This window comes from Alosa sapidissima, chromosome 7, assembly GCF_018492685.1.
Source record: "Alosa sapidissima isolate fAloSap1 chromosome 7, fAloSap1.pri, whole genome shotgun sequence".
NCBI classification, from domain to species: domain Eukaryota; kingdom Metazoa; phylum Chordata; class Actinopteri; order Clupeiformes; family Clupeidae; genus Alosa; species Alosa sapidissima.
Genome location: NC_055963.1, coordinates 37,403,625 through 37,421,916, shown reverse-complemented (window position 1 = coordinate 37,421,916; position 18,292 = coordinate 37,403,625). Strand labels below are relative to the sequence as shown.

At 39.7% G+C, this 18,292-nt stretch overlaps 1 protein-coding gene across 4 annotated transcripts in view; it reads right to left on the bottom strand.

Annotated features, from left to right (window-relative positions):
• letmd1 (LETM1 domain containing 1) overlaps positions 1–18,292 on the bottom strand; it is a 50,292-nt gene that overhangs the window by 6,900 nt on the left and 25,100 nt on the right. For all 4 annotated transcript variants that reach the window (XM_042098248.1, XM_042098249.1, XM_042098247.1 and 1 more), the window contains 2 exons: positions 11,222–11,337; positions 7,497–7,579 (listed from right to left, as the gene is read on the bottom strand). In XM_042098248.1, the coding sequence (XP_041954182.1) occupies positions 7,497–7,579; positions 11,222–11,337 (199 nt within the window). The remainder of the gene's footprint in view (positions 1–7,496; positions 7,580–11,221; positions 11,338–18,292) is intronic.

Below are 18,292 nucleotides of genomic sequence, written 5' to 3'. Positions count from 1 at the left end.
ACAGTTTGTACTATTAATTGAGTTATTTATTTGCTAGATAGCGTGAAAAAGAGAAAAGAAGAAAGATTAATCTCAGTCCGTTTGTATTCCCATAAAGTCTGTGTGTTAATTCAGTTCATTTAACTCAGTCTCTGATCCTATATGATACAAACCGTAATCCAAAATCCCAGGAAAGATAATCCACAAACGAAAAAATAAGTCCTTAAGTTTTACGAATATCCAACCACATCTTAATCTGTGTGGCAGCAACAACACCCGGCAATAAACAAAAATAAAAAAGGACACGTCTCACCCGCGCTCCGTTTCCCGGTGGTATTCCAAAGATTAGTCCGACCCGAAAAAACAAATATCCACCGACGAGCGATCAGCATGAAGCCATTTAATTCCTCCTTTGTTCTCCCTCCAACACCATGTTCCTAGTTTAAATTTCTCCACCCTATGACGGAACTCGGTCAGCTGATTTGCCTGCGCAAGCTGCGCTTCAGAAACAGATGTGCAGTCAGTGAGGAAAAATTAGTGAAAGGTGAATCCCTGTTTAAGTGCAATTTCTTTCCATACTCATATGCCTACACAACAGAACATAACCTGGCCAGGAATAACTCTTATTTTTTTAACTTATATTTCTTTATTTAGATACATTCATTCATTCGCTAATTAATTCATTTATGAGCCCTTGTATATGTGGCAGTGGCTACATAGTCCACCCCCCCCCCCACCCCCACCCAGATTTCACACACTGGGAATAGTTCCAAAGTATGGCTTCATATTTACAACATTAATTGTGTCTGAGGAAGTACCATCACTGCTACGAAGGGCTTGGAGAAATTAGGATGGATCAGCACAGGTGGTGATTGGAGGGCATCTTTCAGCTTTCTCCAACTCTCTTCACACTCATGTGTCCATTTCCATTGTAGGTCTTTCTTTTTTAGCTGGTCAAGGGGAGCGGCCAGGTCAGCAAAGTTATTAATGAACTTATGGTACCAGCCTGTCAAACCCAGGAAGCTTTGTAGTTCCTTTAAGTTTTGGGGTCTTGGGTATTCACTGATGGCCTTCAACTGGATCTGCCGAAATTCCCTGACCAGACACCAAATGGCCCAAGAAAGATAAGGTGGTTTTAAAGAAATTACATTTCTTCACATTGAGTGAGAGAGGCCTGGTGCAGTTTTTTGAACACCTCTCTCGAGGTCCCGTAGATGGTCTTTTTTAGATTTAGAAAAGATTATTATGTCATCAATGTAAATAAAGCAACACTCCCCTCTCAGTTCTCCCAACACTCTCTCCATTAGCCTTTGGAAAGAGACAGCTGAGTTGTTTAACCCAAAAGGCATTGTCTTGAACTGGAAAAGGCCAAATGGTGTAGTGAAAGCTGTTTTCTCAATGATGTCTGGGTTCATGGCAACTTGCCAATAGCCAGATCGCAAATCTAGAGAACTGAAGATGGTAGCACCTCCAAGAAACTCTAAAATGTCATGAACATTTGGCATTAAATAAGCGTCAAAGTCAGTTACTTTATTGAGTTGTCTGTAATCAACACAGAATCTGCAGGTTCCATTTGGTTTAGGCACAAGTGCGACCGGTGATGCCCATGGAGAGGAAGACGGCTTATACCATCTGCCTCAATCTCTTGAAGATGTTGCTTTATTATGGCTTTCTTCTGCAGATACCCTGTATGTGGGACACCGTATAGGTCAAGTGAAGAAAGGGGAGATCGCACACAGGGGCTGAGTAGTTCCAAAAGTGTATTTTAAAAAGCCGAAAGAAATATTTTTGATTGTGGCATGCAATGACAGCCTGATGGAACCCATATCTCTGTATGTAGATCGCATCCTCAGACCTTTGGTCGTGACATTACCTTCTTACTTGAGAGACACAGGCGATTTTATAGAACAATTATCTAAGATCGACGTAAACATGAATGCCCAGGAGACCTTCCTTGCAACGATCAGTGTTGGGGAAGTTACTTTTAAAAAGTAGTGTTTGTTCGTTACTTCTCAAAAAAGTAACCCGTTACTTTACTTAGTTACTCTCTATGGAAAGTAACTTTTTACGTTACTCGCAACTTTTACGTTACTTTTATGTTGCTCGACTTTGGGCAGAACCCAATATCTGTTCCTAAATGTGTAGGCCTTCATAAAGTTCTACTATGGAGGACATAACAGGTATTTCTTTTGTGCTCTTTATTATAAAAAATCCCACAAACAGAGCACTTGACAAGAAAACATTGGGCTTATAGGCTTCAACACCACCACTAAAGCCCAATGAAACAATATCAAATAACATAGGGTCAATCTCAATTCTCTGTTTTACCCCTTCCCCTATACCTTCATCTTACCCCTAGCCCTTGTCCCTCAAAACCGAGTTGCAAGACATAGGGGTGAAGAATATTCCCCTTGGAAATGAGATACCACTAGCCAACCATAAGGGAGAGCGGGATGACACTTGAATTAACCTAATTTAGGCCTACAGAGATTGTACCACACTGAAAGCTATCACTTTATCACTTTAAGGAACATCACTGGTTTCTTTCCGTGCAAAGGGTGTGCTGCGTGTAAAAATAACACTAAAAAGACCACCTCGTTCACAAGCTCCATCACAGACAAGACTTTCCAAATTAAACAATGCACCACATGTAACACTGCTGGGGTAGTGTATCTGATTACGTGCCCATGCAATAAACAATATGTAGGCAAAACCAACAGACCTATAAAAACGCACATCATAGAACATAACAGCGCAATTAGACGAAAAGATGAGGAATCGCCAGTAGCGAGGCATTTCACTGAAGTCGGCCATCAGCTGGCCTCACTCGTCTTCACTGTTATAGAACACGTAGAGGGGGGGATACTTTTACAAAGGGAAACCTTCTGGATTTTTACACTTAAAACTCTGCACCCTAGTGGTATTAATGATGAATTTAATTTAACAAGTTGGCTGTGATGAATATAGTTGTTTGAATAATGAACTAGGCCTACATGGATGCAAGATATCCGAAGTGCGATGATGATGATGATGATGATGAGGATGTGTACCTAGATCAATATATGCTCTCTGTTCTCTAAATATTGTGTTTTTTTCTATTTTCAAACATTTAAATATGGCATAGCCTCTTAAACATTTTTTGTGACTGTATGTTTCTGTATACAAATGTGGTTATATCTCCTGTACATGTTTGTATGTAATTGTAATGATTTGTGATGAAATTATGGTGATTTGGATACACTGATTGTGGACTAAACTGCTGGCGAAGAATCATCACCTGCCTGCGGACTTATTGAGTGTTTTTCTGTTTGTCTTTATCTTTGTCTGCATGAGCTCTGAGTTTTGCTCGTTTGTTTTATGTTTTATGTCTGGTCTTGTTCTGTAAGCCTATTGTCTTTGTAAAGGCAGGCTTGCTTTACTGTCACTGTCTATTTGTCTGTCTGTTTATTTGTGTAGCCTATGTCTTGGTGTGATGTCACAGGTACGCTGGCAATTACGCCGCTCTGTCCGGCACTCTTGTGTCTTTTGTTATTTTGTAAATTGTTTGTTTGTCTTTATGTCACGGGTACGCTGGCGACTACGCCGCTCCGTCCAGCATTGTTTGTCTTTATGTGTCAATGTCTTGTGTGTGGAGCGCTTTGGATTGTGCTAAGTACATGTTAACTGCACTTTATAAATAAAAATGACTTGACTTGACTTGACACTGTGACCCCGAATGCACTCATATGTCTTGGGGTTATTGGGTGATTGGCAGGCGAGCCTATAAATGGCCGCTGCGCCCTGTGACACGTCACGTACAAGGAACACTGATGAAGGGCTAGACCCGAAACGTTTACTCCTTGTTTATCTGGCCTGTAATTGTTTTTTAGGCTTTTTAAAATACACTTTTGGAAGTACTCAGCCCCTGTGTGCGATCTCCCCTTTCTTCACTTGAGTATTACGTTTTTTGGAGACTATACACACCGGGCGACACCTCAATACTAGACAAAAGGCGCAGACGCCACACTTCACCTTCGCCGGACACCATATAGGGATATCATGCGAGACTCGAATTGTGTGTTTTACAAGTGACGTCTGCCCAAGCTTCCCTAAGCAAACTGTTGGCCATCGAGACATAAGTTGCTCAAGTTCAGGAGATGCCTCTGGAGGTATCTCAGCAAAGGCACTCCCAATGAAGGGCCGCTGAGGTAGAGTTGACAACTTTGGTGGAAGAGCATAATAGAGGTTTAAGCCTCTCCCAGAATGACTTAACTGCCACTGCTCCTCCCATTTATTTTGGTTGAGAAAAGGATGGTAAGTAAGCCTTTCTTGACTCTTAACCCCATACGCCCCATTTTTAAAGTCTAGGTGCATGTCAGTCTTCTGCATGAAGTCAAGACCAAGAATGACTGTAAAAGACCAGAATCAGACATCACATACAAAGTGTATGTCCAGTAATCATTGGCCAAAGCAAACTCCTGATAGCCACCAGAGGTTAACTGTTCTTTTGGTCTCTGTATTCTTTTCCACAGCTCATGGTGTATCAGGGAAAAAGTGCTTCCTGTATCAAGCAAAGCAGGGCCTTCAGCCCCTTTGATGGTAAGATGAATAGCCAAAAGAGAGAGAGAGGTGTTTTAAAGTGCTCCGAATAAGCTTCTCCTCTTCACAACTTTCAGTTCTACTTTCTTTGGTTTTGTGAGAGTTTTAGTGTCTTTAACACGCTCCAGTAGTTTTTCATGGATAATGTTATCCGATTGCGTCGAAGTCCGAAATCATTCAGAGTAAACATGGTCAATTGCCTGCAGTGAGATTTTTAAATGCATGCTTGTTGCTGCCCCTCGAGTTGGGCCATTACATTTTTCGTGGCCAGACCCTTAATCTTTCTAGATTACCAGGGTCTGGATTTTCCAGGCTAGTGACCCCTAGGTCAAAGGGCACCAAATTACACTATATGAGTGCTCTCACAATGGAGTCCCAAGTCCCTGTACCAAGTTTTGTTTTGATAAATGAAAGTGTCGCTGAGATATAGCTAACTTCCTGTAACTCTAGCGCCCCCTAGTGGTTGAAAGTCACCACATTATTTTGTGTCTTCAGGATGAGGTCCCAAGTCAATAGACCTCTGAAGTTCACCTTCCAAAAAGCTGCCATCTTTGAGATCCGGTATCTAGCGATTTGTCCTATAAGAAAATATGGGGATTTTGAATTATCGCACCTTGTTAAACTCTCACGGGGACGAAAAAGTCTGAAATGCAGACGTTTAGGATGGGGTCCCGAGTCCATATACTAGGTTTGGGTTCTATATGTGAGAGCGTTGCTGAGATGTGAGCCTACTTCTTATGATTATAGCAACCCCTAGTGGTCAAAAGACACCAAATGTATTGTGTCTCCTCAGGATGGGGTCCCGAGTCCATGTACCAAATTTGGTTTCTATACATGAAAGCGTTGCTGCGATATGAGCCTACTTCCTGTGATTATAGCACCTCCTAGTGGTCAAAAGATACCACATTTCTCGTGCATCTTCACATTGGAGTCTCAAGTTCATGTACCAAGTTTGGTTTCGATATGTGAAAGCGTTCCTAAGATATGACCCTACTTCCTTTTTGGCTGCTACTCTGGCGATTTAGTTTCGCTGTGCTGTGTTAGTTAGTTATATGTATTTCCAATACTAGGGAGTTTTTCCTCACCCCTGTTACTCATGGGCTCTCTCAATGTTTTAATGTGTAATGTTTTGGCGCTTTGAAATTGAAATTGCAACTATGGTTTTGGGAGACGTGCCCCTGATTAGAGCTCATCTTAGGTCATACATTCTTCATTCTAATATTTTGGATTTCCATGAGCTGTAATCTGTAACTAGACTGCATTTCCGGCGGGAACTGCAAAAGTGTGCTTGCCCTGGTCTGGTCACCAACGTGAGCAGACAGTGGCATACGCTATGCTGAACCTGGCTTGATCCAGGCATTGTAACAGTGCCTTTCAGTGTTGGAGCAGTGGCAATATCTCAAAAGCTCTAGGATAGGGCTATTCAACTACTGGCTTGCGGGTTGAAAGCGGTTCGTTGGATTTTACCTTTGGGCCTGCCTTCGAATTTAGCTTCTATGACTGAGATCAAATCAATAAAATCAAATGACAGCATTGTTTGGATGAAAAAACATCTCTCTCTGAAGCCCTGTTCTAGAATCTTTGCTCTGAAGGCTGCGTTGCTAGGCAACATCAAATAAACGAAATGAGAGTCTTTCAGTATTAAATGTGTGATTCTGAATGGATGTGTGTGGTTTGCAATTAGAATAAACAAGAAATAACATTTCCAATAATTTCTAATGATGTCACCGTATGTATGTGAAATGTAATACAACGTTGCCACCTAGCGTTCAGATGTATTTAACATTAACGTGACATTTCATGCTTGTGTCGTCAACTCCCTGCTTTGAGGAAAACAATCTTTTTATCATAGTTTCCTCTTCAGTGAGCGATTACCAGGTCGTTTTTGTAACGGAGATGGCTGTTTATTGTCCCTAGGTTTACAGAAACACCTATTCATACGTATGGAAATCAAGTTAACGCTGCCGACCACTGTTTGTTTATTACATGGCCCAGAATGCCTTGCATGTCTTTACAACAAAACAACACAGTAAAACCTAAATGCCCGTAAACATATGAATTTGCATACTTGTAACATTTTTAATAATACTCTCCCATCATGATATTTAACAATAATGAAAAATGTATTTTGAACACCGTCAATGTGAAAATAACTGTACTACGTCAGCAATAAATAGCTAATGTTCTCCTTGCCATTTCAGTTCGTAAGTCCATACTATCCCATGGCTGAGCAAGGATTTCATGATTGGGCAAGGCTGCCCAGAGACATTGTGGCTGCCCAAAGACATTGTGCATACTTGGAAGGCATTGTGAATGACGTACAACTGCAAATGTGAAGGGTGATAGTTACCAAATATGGGTGGGTGGTTTGCCAAATGCTGGAAACTTTTGGAATGTTTTCTCTTTTTTTTAGCTTATGCACCCTCACATTGGAGTCCCGAGTTCAAATCCAAAATTTGGTATCGATATGTGACAGTGTTCCTGAGATATGGACGACTTCCTGTTTCGGAGCTTCGCCGCCGATTTCGTTTGGCTGTGATGGGCAAACGCTTTCGAAAATCAAAAATCCTTTTGGTAACTTTTGTGAGGCTTGGTCCAAGGATAATGTACGTCAAGTTTCGTGGCGTTCGGACCAAATTTGTGACCTGTGAAAATTTAGTTTCGCTTTCTGTTCAATCCAATATGGCGGACGAACGACACGCCCACCTGACGTCATTTTCGCGAGCAACTTACACCGGTACTGACCGGACGTTTTAAAGTTGGAACGGTGTCTCTGCCGGCGACCCGGGTTTGAATCCCGCCCCGTGGTCCTTTCCGGATCCCACCCCTGCTCTCTCTCCCATTCGCTTCCTGTCACTCTCCACTGTCACGATCATTAAAGGTATAAAAAGGCCAAAAAAATATACTTAAAAAAAAAAAAGAATGATGAGAGCACTTACATTAGGATAAATACCACATAGTTAGCAAAGGGTGGTATGGAGATCAGCAGCAGTGGGATGGCTTTGATCATATCTCTACGAAACTAAAAGATGAAAATAAAAGAAACAATCAATAAACAATGCCAAAACAAACACATGATATATCTACAACCCCAAATCAGAAAAAGTTGGGATGTTGTGTGAAATGCAAATAAAAACAGAATGTGATAATATCTTGTAAAGTCTTGTAAACCCATATTTAGCAAAAAAGGACTTGGCAACATATCAAATGTTGAAAATGACAATTTTGACTATATATATATTGAAATATATTTCATGGAAAATATATGATCATTTCGGATTTCATGTCAGCAGCATGTTTCAAAAAAAGTTGGGACAGGGAATGTTTACCACTGTACTCCTTCACCTCTTCATTTTACAAAATGTAAATGTTTAGGAACTGAGGAGACCAGTTGCTAGAGTTTTGAGAATTAAATGTTGTCCCATTCCTGCCTGATATAGGATTTCAGTTGCTCAACAGTATGAGGTATTCTTTCATTCCATGATGCACCTAATTTGACAAGTTTGGACTGCAGACAGGCCATTTTAGCACCTGGACTCTTCCTCTATGGAGAAATACTGTATAAATATGTGCAGAACTCATTTTGCCATTGTTTTCCTGAAATATTCAAGGTCTTCCCTGGAGAAAAAAGCATTGCCTGGATGGCAGTATATGTTGCTCAAAACCTGTATACATCATTTTAAATTGATTGTGCCTTGCCAGATGTCCATGCTGTAAGCACTAATGCACGGTCATAGATGTTCAGTTTCGATTTGAGGACAAAAACAAGTTGGAAAGGTTGGATGCTTAGATAGGCCCTCTCCTCTTTAGCCCAGATGAGTCCATGATTTCCAAAAAGAATTCCAAATTTTGATTGGTCTAACCACAGGACCTTTTCCACGTTACCTCTGTCCATTTTAAACAAGCTCAGGCCCAGATAACACGTCGGCATTTCTGGCTGTTGCATGGTAAAGTTTACTCTAGTATTTCTGAATTCAGTATCAAACTGTGCTCACAGACAATGGTTATCAGAGGTTTTCCTGAGCCCATACAGAAATAGGTCTGGTTTTAATGCAGTGCCATCTGAGGTCCAAAAGACCACAGCCATCCAATATTGTTTTTCAGCTCTATCCCTAGTTTGCAAAGATTTCTCTGGATTCTCTGAATATTTTAATGATATTATGTGCTAGGGGTGTGCATTGGCACTGCCCTCACAATTCGATTCGATTACGATTCACCAGGTAACGATTTGATTCAATTCGATTCTACGATGCATTGCGATGCATCAAAATTCTACTGCACACAAGGCAAATTTCTAGGTCATGAGGCAATACAAGCAGTCAGATATTGAACAACAGATTTTATTGGCTGCTATGTGTGTATTATCACTCTCCTGTATCTTTCACATTAATATCATTAAATAAAATTGAATGGTACAGGGTATTGGATATGGCATTTTAATACGTTTAATAATTTAAACACATTGTAAAACTTAAAGCCCAAATTTGGAGACATCCATGCATGTCGAAATTTGCTGCAAATTGAAAACTGGATTACTCTGGAACGGCTAACTGTACAGGGGACTGCTTTACACTTTTCTGTTCGGTAAGGTCAGCTGTTTATTCTGATATATGGTTTGTTATGTGTTGAATGAAGGGTTCGTGAAGTATCCCACCGATATGAATGGGTAGGGAGATAGGCGAAGAACCTTCAGTAGAGTTTATGATTAAAATTAATTATATTATTTACTTTTCTCATGAACCGTTCACCACAGGAGTTGAACTACTCAGTTAGGGAGTAGTTCAACTGAGAAGAATAGGTGAATTTGGATGCACTTTCTTTCTTGCCATGCGCTGTCACTTTCTCCACTGCGTAAAAGACTAAATTAATTTGCGCTGTGAATGCTTATTTTGACAGGCCATATGCTAAATAAAAATCGTTATTAGTCGGACGCAAAACAGAATATCGAAAGAAGGGGACACCAAGGCCACCGTGGCCTGTAAACCTCTGATTTTCAAAGGGACATCACGGCCACCTCGGGCAACGATGGCCATGGCCGTCGTGAAATTCCTACACTGCACATACTGCACACACAGTAACGAAGCCAACTCAGGATGCCAACGATCGACATGGTTCGTGAAGTTAGTTGTATTGCCAACGTGCTTGATTTTAGTGTGGCAGGTTTTACACACCGCGTACGCCTTGTCTAGTTTCCCATTAACTTTGTAGAATCCGAAATGTGCCCAGATGTCTGCTTTCCAAGCTTGCGTTTTCGCACACTTTCCAAGGGTGCGTTTTTAATTACCCGTCTATCGTGTTCATCTCCCTCCGTCATCTTGATTCTTTAGTGTTGTTGTTATGCTAGCTAGTGCTGCCGCTTAGCATGTAGCTACAGGCTGCGCATGTCATTACAACGTTGCTCCGGAAATGCCCCCAGAAGTAATTGAAACTTCACAACTTTATTGTCCACTCAAGGCCAGGAAATTAACAGTGACATAATCGATTATGGCACGTTGCCGCATCGATGCTGAATCGTGCATGCCCCGCATTGCAATGCATCGCCGAATCGATTATTGTTGACACCACTATTATGTACTGTAGATGATGAACTCCCAAAATATGTCACAATTTCATGCATTAAAAGCATTAAAATGACATTGTTTCATCATTTGTCCACAGTCCACACAGGTTTACACAGAGTGATGAATACCCCTACATCTTTACTTCTAAGAGACTCTGCATCTCTGGGATGCTCTTTTTCATACCCAATCATGTTGCCAATTACCCTCATTAGTTGTGAAACATTCCTCTTTTTGTTTTTCCTGCTTTTCCAGCATTTTGTTACCCCCATCCCAACGTGTTGCTGTTATCAAATCAAATTCAAAAGGAACATATATTTTCCATGAAATAGTTGAATGTGTCATTTTCCACATTTTATATGCTTATCTAATAAAATCTAACAATCTAAGATTGTCTGATCTTAATATAAGATCAATAACACTTGGTTAGATTTTATTTTTTGCAGTGTGTTGTCTGTGTCCTTTTGGTAACTAAATATGAGTTTAGGAGATTTGCAGATATAAGTCTCCAAGTCATTATTGTACAACCCCAAATCAGAAAAAGTTGGGATGTTGTGTAAAATGTGAATAAAAACAGAATGTAATAATCTGCAAATCTCCTAAACTCATATTTAGTTACCAAAAGGACACAGACAACACACTGCAAAAATAAAATCTAACCAAGTGTTATTATTAGGACCCTAATATGAAAGGCAGGTAAAATCTTAAGTATCAAAGGCATGGACTAAACATTATTTTCATTGCTGGGAAAATATCTAAATGTGTATTTACCAAGAAATAAGAAAAAAAAATTTGGTCCATGTCTTTGTCCATGTGTTTTACACTAACAGGGCGGCTACACTGGGCACATAACCAAAGTGTTCGTTTGTGGAGCGTCTGCTGCAATAATTAGCTTCCAGTGTAATCAATGGAACTGGCTACACCAAATGTGGTAGCAGTTGGTATCTTCAAAGAAATTAGATCAGTCTTCTAAGCCTACTCTAAACCTACGCTTACAGTATGCTCCATGAACGTACCGCTTGCCTTGAGAACCCAGTGTAGCCTGGGCCTTAGATTTTGCCTAGAGCCTCCTGTGTGGATGAGTTGTGCTTCAAAAGTGAACAAACCTGCCTGAGTTTCTCCAGCTCACGATAAGGCAATTTCCAGCGATCTGTATTGTTGGAAAGCATTCTGGTCTTAATCTCTCTCACCTCTTTGGCATCTTGAAATAAGAGTCGAAATCCTGCAAGAACATATGATAGTTTTCAAGAGAAAGGTTAGAGAGATTTGGGTTTAAAAGGTTAAAATAGAATAAAAAGTAAAAATAAATAATTATAAAATAAAGGGAAGACTTCCGGTTGCAGCACCATGTGAGGAGAACGTGTTTTCTGGTGCTCCTTGCTAGAGTGGAGAATTATATATTAAAGTTCACAGAATAGCAACAAAAGCTGTGGATCGACTAATGTCATTTAAACTACTGCCATATTGTCATTCATAGTAGCCTATAATTCAATTATGACTGGTCATCGTGGACCTGCTAAACAAACTTTAGCTAGCTCTTCCCAGGCTAGCATTAAGGACACAGCTTCGGCTGTGGCTTTAGAACAGCAAGAACCGATACTTGAAGCAATTGCTTCCCTGAAAGAGGAGCTCCTGGCAAAAATAGACAAGAAATTGGAGGGTTGAACAGCAGACATTAGGAGACAGGCAGACCAACTTTGGGAAGAGCTGGAAACTAACAGAACTGACATGTTGGAGCAACAGTATGAGCGGCTGAGAGAGCGCTGCTAACCAGCAGTCTAAGTCAGCACACTTGAGCTTGAAGTGAACTGTTTCTCAGATTTCGGGTCAATTTGGGTTTTTGAAATTTTGAAAAATAAAATTAAAAATTGTACTAATTGGTATGCATCAAAGTATTAGTCATTTTGATAGGAGTGACCTTGTGAGCTTAGTTGAGACCATAATATAAGGGAATTTATAATTTTTCAGGTAAATGTCATTACCATCACATCATCTAATATTTACATTTTAAAGTAAATGACATGACAATCAATGATCAATTATGGTTTCATGAAGTCTATTTTACCTTGAACTTATTAGAATTGTTGAATTTTACTTACAACATGAATTATAGTCGTTCAAGTATCTTATTTTTTTAATTTATTGCTCGACCCTGGCTTGGAATATAAATTAATTTGAAATAAATGGCATATATCAAATCTGTTTTAATCCAGTGGCCATTTAGACTGTCCAACATTGTCAAAAATATCTTATTAATGTCATTTATTGTCATTTATCAATCTATCGGCAAAAATATGCATGGTGATGGTGATGACATTGCAGTTCTGGTAATGACATTTGTTGTGGTGATGACAAATCACTGATCGTAATCTATTGCAATTAATTTTTTATAATTTAGGAGCCCAAGGTGAACTGACTTTGTGCAAAAAAAACACATTTAAAAAAAAAAGACTACTTTAAATGTATGCAAACACCAACCATCATCACCGACACAGTCGTCATTACCACTACATTTCAAGCTATAATGTGCTGGTAATGACTGTGTTGGTGATGACATTTATGCCGACAAACTACCCTGACAAGCAAAAATGATCACCAAGCAAGTGTAACTAGCTTTCTACATGTAATGTACACCATTTAAACTATGAAAGTCATTTTAAAATCAGGAATATTAAAAAAAAAAACAGAAATACAATGTGTATGGTAATGATACATAATAAGTGTGCATGCCCAAAACAAGGGATAAAGAGTAGATTGTCTTATGTTTCTGGACATCAAGGCATCAATCTTTCTGCTTGACACCCATGTATTCCACTGTGATATTAGGTTATCATGGCTACCAAATATTTTTTTGATGAAAAAACAGTAGCAAAGTGACTTTATGTAGAGTGTGTTGGTAAACCATGGGACAGGTATACATTAAGCAAAATAAAGTAGGAAATGCATATATATGCTTAATGTGTGCATGCAGTTCATTAGTTCAGGACAGTTACATTTAATTCATATGCATGATTTTTGTAATTCATTTATGATAAATAATGTTTGGGATATGGCACAACATGTGAAAACTCTGGTTGCGAACACCAAAACACAGATATTGTACCACAAAACACCAATAAAATGTGTCAAAATCATGAGTAGGAGCAACCATTAAAAAAGTCTAGGCTAATTTGTTTATACTAATTTGTGATGCTAAACATGATTAGATTTAGCCTAATGTGTTTTTAATAGAATTACAAGCTAGAATTACACTCTGTGGACAGAAATAGGCCTGAATTCTGGGAGACTTTGAAAATAGATCACGTTGCTGCAATTTGCGAATAATTGGTGTGAAGGAAGGAAGGGAGAATGGTGAGGGACCTGTCAGCTACATACAGTATACAGGATTAGAGCAACATATACTGCCATCCAGGCAATGTCTTTTCCAGGAAAGACCTTGAATATTTCAGGAAAACAATGCGAAGATGAATTCTGCACATATTTAAATAGTATTTCTCCATAGAGGAAGAGTCCAGGTGCTAAGATGGCCTGCCTGCTGTCCAGATTTGTCAAATTATGTGCATAATGGAATGAAAAACATGACTAAGAATATCCCATAATGTTGAGCAACTGAAATCTTATATCAGGGAGTAATAGGACAACATTCCATTCTCAAAACTGTAGCAAATGGTCTCCTCAGTTCCTAAACATGTACAGAATTGTGTTAAATGAAGAGGTGAAGCAGCAAAGTGGTAAACATGCTCCAGTCCCAACTTTTTTTGAAACATGTTGCTAATATATATTTTCCATGAAATAGTCCAAATTTTCATTTTCAACATTTGATATGTTGTCGATGTCTTTTTTGCTGCTAAATATGGGTTTACGAGACTTGTATTTTATCACATTCTGTTTTTATTTGCATTTTACACACGTCCCAACTTTTTCTGTTTTGGGGTTGTAGATTAGATAGATAGATTTACTAAGGATAGATGAGTTGCAATTGACATGATTTTAACCAACATGCTATTTTTATGTTTGACAAACTGCAGGTCAGATTAGGATGAGAAATGAAAAGGTTGGGCATAGCCAAGTTTTTTCCAACCAAAGATAACAGGGGGGAACTGGACACAGGTGGAGAAGACAGGGAGAGAAACCAGGATACTGGAGAGAAGCTAGAGAAACAGAAGGAGAAAAGCACAGGCAAGTTAGACAAAGATGAGCAGCACAAGAGAATGGAGCGGACCGAGGGCCAGAAGCAAACCAAGGTTCCGGAGCAGCATGAGAGACTGGACTGGACCAAGGGGCAGAAGCAGTGCGAGGGGCAGGAGCAGCATGAGAGACTAGAGTGGACCAAGGGGCAGAAGCAGTGCGAGGGGCAGGAGCGGCACAAGGGGCAGGATCAGTACAAGGGTCATAAGCAGCACGCGGGGCTGGAGCAGCCCACTGAAGAAGAGGGAAATGTAGGAGGGAGAGAGAGAGCGGCAAATCAGTGAAGAGTGTGAAAGTGAAGCTGGAGAGATGGCTAGGAGCAGAAAATGTCAAGCTGGCCCTCATGGTACATTGAATCACTGCTGTAAAAAAGACATTTCCAACTCTAGGTGGCAAAAAAAAAACTACTGATCTTGTTCAGATAAATACAACAAAAATTGAACATGTTGCTAGTGCTGTGATTGTATTTTTTTGTTTTCTCTTCTCAGAGTATATCAAAGCTGAAGGTTAAAGGTATGTTAAAGGTATTTCCCAAAACCATGCAGGGAGGGGAAAGGAGGAGCTTCCAAGGACAGTGGTATGAGGAATATCTTTTGTTGGAATGTTCAGTGGCCATGGACGCTGCATATTGCTTTGCATGCTATTTGAATGCAAAGACCACATGGTGAGAGCATCAAAAGATGATGAAATGCAAAATAGAAAAATATAGCTCAGCGTGGGCATAACGAAGATTATGAGTCTAGGCACATAGGCAATTTACTTGAGATTTTGCACGTAGTAGGAGATCATGACTCTTTTATTAAAAAAAATCTATCAGAATGCCTATCAGAATGCCCCCGCAATGCGATGTTCCAAAACTAAATATTACAAACCCTGGCAGGGATGGTCCAGGAGGACATACTTAAAGAAGTCAAATCTAGTCAGTACTTCTCTGTTACAGCTGACGAGCAAAAGGGAGAAATGTCCATAGTCTTGAGGTATTATTATGATGGTTCTTTACGGGAGGGCTTCTTAGGCTTTTGGGAAGCCGGACATTTGGATGCCAGCTCCTTAGCTAACAAAATCATCTCTTGTATGGAGCAGTATGGCCTTGAATACATGGAGAATTTAGTGGGCCAAAGGTATGACGGTGCTGCCGTAATGAGTAGCAGGTGCTCAGGGGTGCAGACAAGAGTTAAAACAGGTGGCCAAATATGCTTTTTACGTCCACTGCAATGCTCATTGCTTAAATTTGGTCATTGTTGATTACGTCAAAAAGGTCCCTGAAGCTGGGGAGTTTTTTACTTTGCTCAAGAAATTGTACGTTTTTCTTTCCGGCTGTTATGTCCATCAAAAGTGAATGGAAGTACAAGCGGAGATGTTTAGTGGCCCCCCTAGAGAACTTTAAAGCCTCAGCGACACCAGATTGGCCTGTCACAGCATTGTCTGCAGTACTCAAAGTGTTTGATGACATATCATATGAGGTTGATCCTGAAAGATCTACAAAGGCTCGATGGCTACTGTGTCAAATTGACCTGAACTTCATTGGGCTACTTGCTGTATTTAGACTGCTAAGTTATTTGGACCCTTTTAAAGAGGTGTTGTCTGAGATGCATTGTTTATGCAAGATTGCAGTTGTTTTACCAGTTACCACAGCTGGATGTGAGTGCAGTTTTTCCACTCAAACTCGTGAAAAATTACCTGCATTCAACTATGGTAACTGAGAGGTTGTCCCATTTAGCTGTGCTCAGCATTGACAGTGACCGTGCAAAAGCAGTTGACTTGAACGAGTTTGTTCAACAGTTTTCAAGTCATGGCAACCGCCATCTGAAATTGATTTAACCTGTAGAGTTTAATAGTCATGTGTAATAAAATAGCAGCATTTTGCGAATAAGAGAATTGTTCAGTGTGTGTGTGTGTGTGTTAGTGAGGTGGAGGGGTATACTATGAATTACATTCTTGTTATGTACATTTTAAATTGTTGTATTGTAATAAATCCAAAAAGAATGTTTGACTAAGAAGGAACTTGACTGAAACTTTATTGAATCAGAGGGAAATGTTTTGACAGTCAGTCATGGTTATCATTGCAACAATCTTGCATTAGAATCTTGTTTCAATCCAGATAACCTAAATCTATTGAAGACTTATTTTGTATGACTAAATTTGTCCATATTCCCTCAAAGCTCACTAGAAGACATCATTTGAAGGGTCATTTTTTTTTGTCTGGGGGAGCATACCTCCAACCCCCCAGAATCTTGTTTCAATCCAGATAACCTAAATATATTGATGGCTTGTTTTGTGTGACTAAATTTGTCCATATCCCTTCAAAACTGACTAGAAGACATCATTTAAGGGGTCATCTGAGATCTTCTCCAGGGGAGCACCCCCAAACCCTCCTAGAATTGCTGTTTGACATTGTACAATTTAAGTACAGACTACACAAACTGTAGATAGTGATTACACAGAGAAAGGGTGCACAATTCACAAATTAAGACCCACATCCTCCTCCTCGCCTCCCACCCCATGTAATGTAGTGTAGAGAACAAAACACATTCAATGAAATCCGTTTACCATTTTGAATAATGTCCATGGTCCCCCTCCTGGAACCTCATGCCACCCCAGGAAAAACTCTCTAGATCCACCACTGCTTTCATGTCAGTCTTTTTCACCAGCAAACAGAGTATATGACTACATCAGCATAATGTAATTGTCAGTTCAGGAAACACATTTTTCTTGTCCTATATCTTCCTTTCTGAGGATGGTTTGTAGTGTTAAGTTTAATTCATTTATTATATCATAAAGATATTGCTTATTACACATAGTCGATGACAGCTGAAATGTCAGTTTACTGTTGCACCACAGCGCCCCCCGAAATGTCTATTTTAATTTGTTTTATTTTAAATTTTCCCTTCCCACCCAGAACAATGTAGGGCCATATGAAATCTTCTGCTGGGCTGGATCTTTGGTACCCCTGCTTTAAGTCAAAGTCTTTTCAGCCTCCTGCCACATGTCATTATGAAGGTAAGATCATAACCATACTGACCTACAGCTCTGGGGAAAAAAAATAAGAGGCCACTGCATATTCTAATGTCATCCTACGGCTGATTGGGATTCAAAATGCAGCTAAATATAGTTTTACAAAATTTGCAGATTATCACATTTTGTTTTTATTTGCATTTTACATTAAACAATAACATCTATTAACGCTGTAATGATATGTGAACTGCGACCAAAATTGTGCCACAACCATCAACAATCTTGTGTTGCGGTTTGAAAAGACAGAACTTCAGATACAGACCCTTGAGCTTTCAATGCAACCACACTCATTTGTTCATTTCAGAGTGAATATTACTGTAGAACACATAACCATTTTATTTTCACCATTTGCCTAATGTAGCATTATTACACTTTCATTTTTGCTTCTACTCTTAATTGTAGAAGCCAAATGATTAACATTCCTCAACTAGCTTGAGATGTCATGCACCTTGAATTTTGACCCCACAACATTAAAAACCTAATCACTTCATCGGGCCTGTGATGCCCAATATCCCTTTGCTATATTTACTACCACACTGATGTTCAATATCAGTGTAGTACTATTTAGGGTCTAGGAATGTATTTATTTTACCGTTGTCCTTTATACTTGTGTAATGTTTATGCACCACCCTTCTCTGATGATTTAGTTTGTTATGTACACTGTGCTATTTGCACAATGTCTTAAAGGAGAAGTTCAGTGTGATATTGACCTAAAGTGTGTTGAAACATGATACCGAGTGTGAACTTTTGTCTCATAGCTCATCTTGGCTTGTCCCCTGCACTCCGAAATCTGGCGCTAGTTAGCCGATGCTACCAAGAGGTTTTCAATGTGGGTGCCTCGAGCATCGGCTTAGCCATGCCAATAAATCACTATTTTACACCATTTATGAGGCTCAAAGTAGCTCCACACTTCATTGGTAGACTTCCGAGGGCCCTGACATTTAAAACGAGACATTGAGAACTTTGAAAAAGCA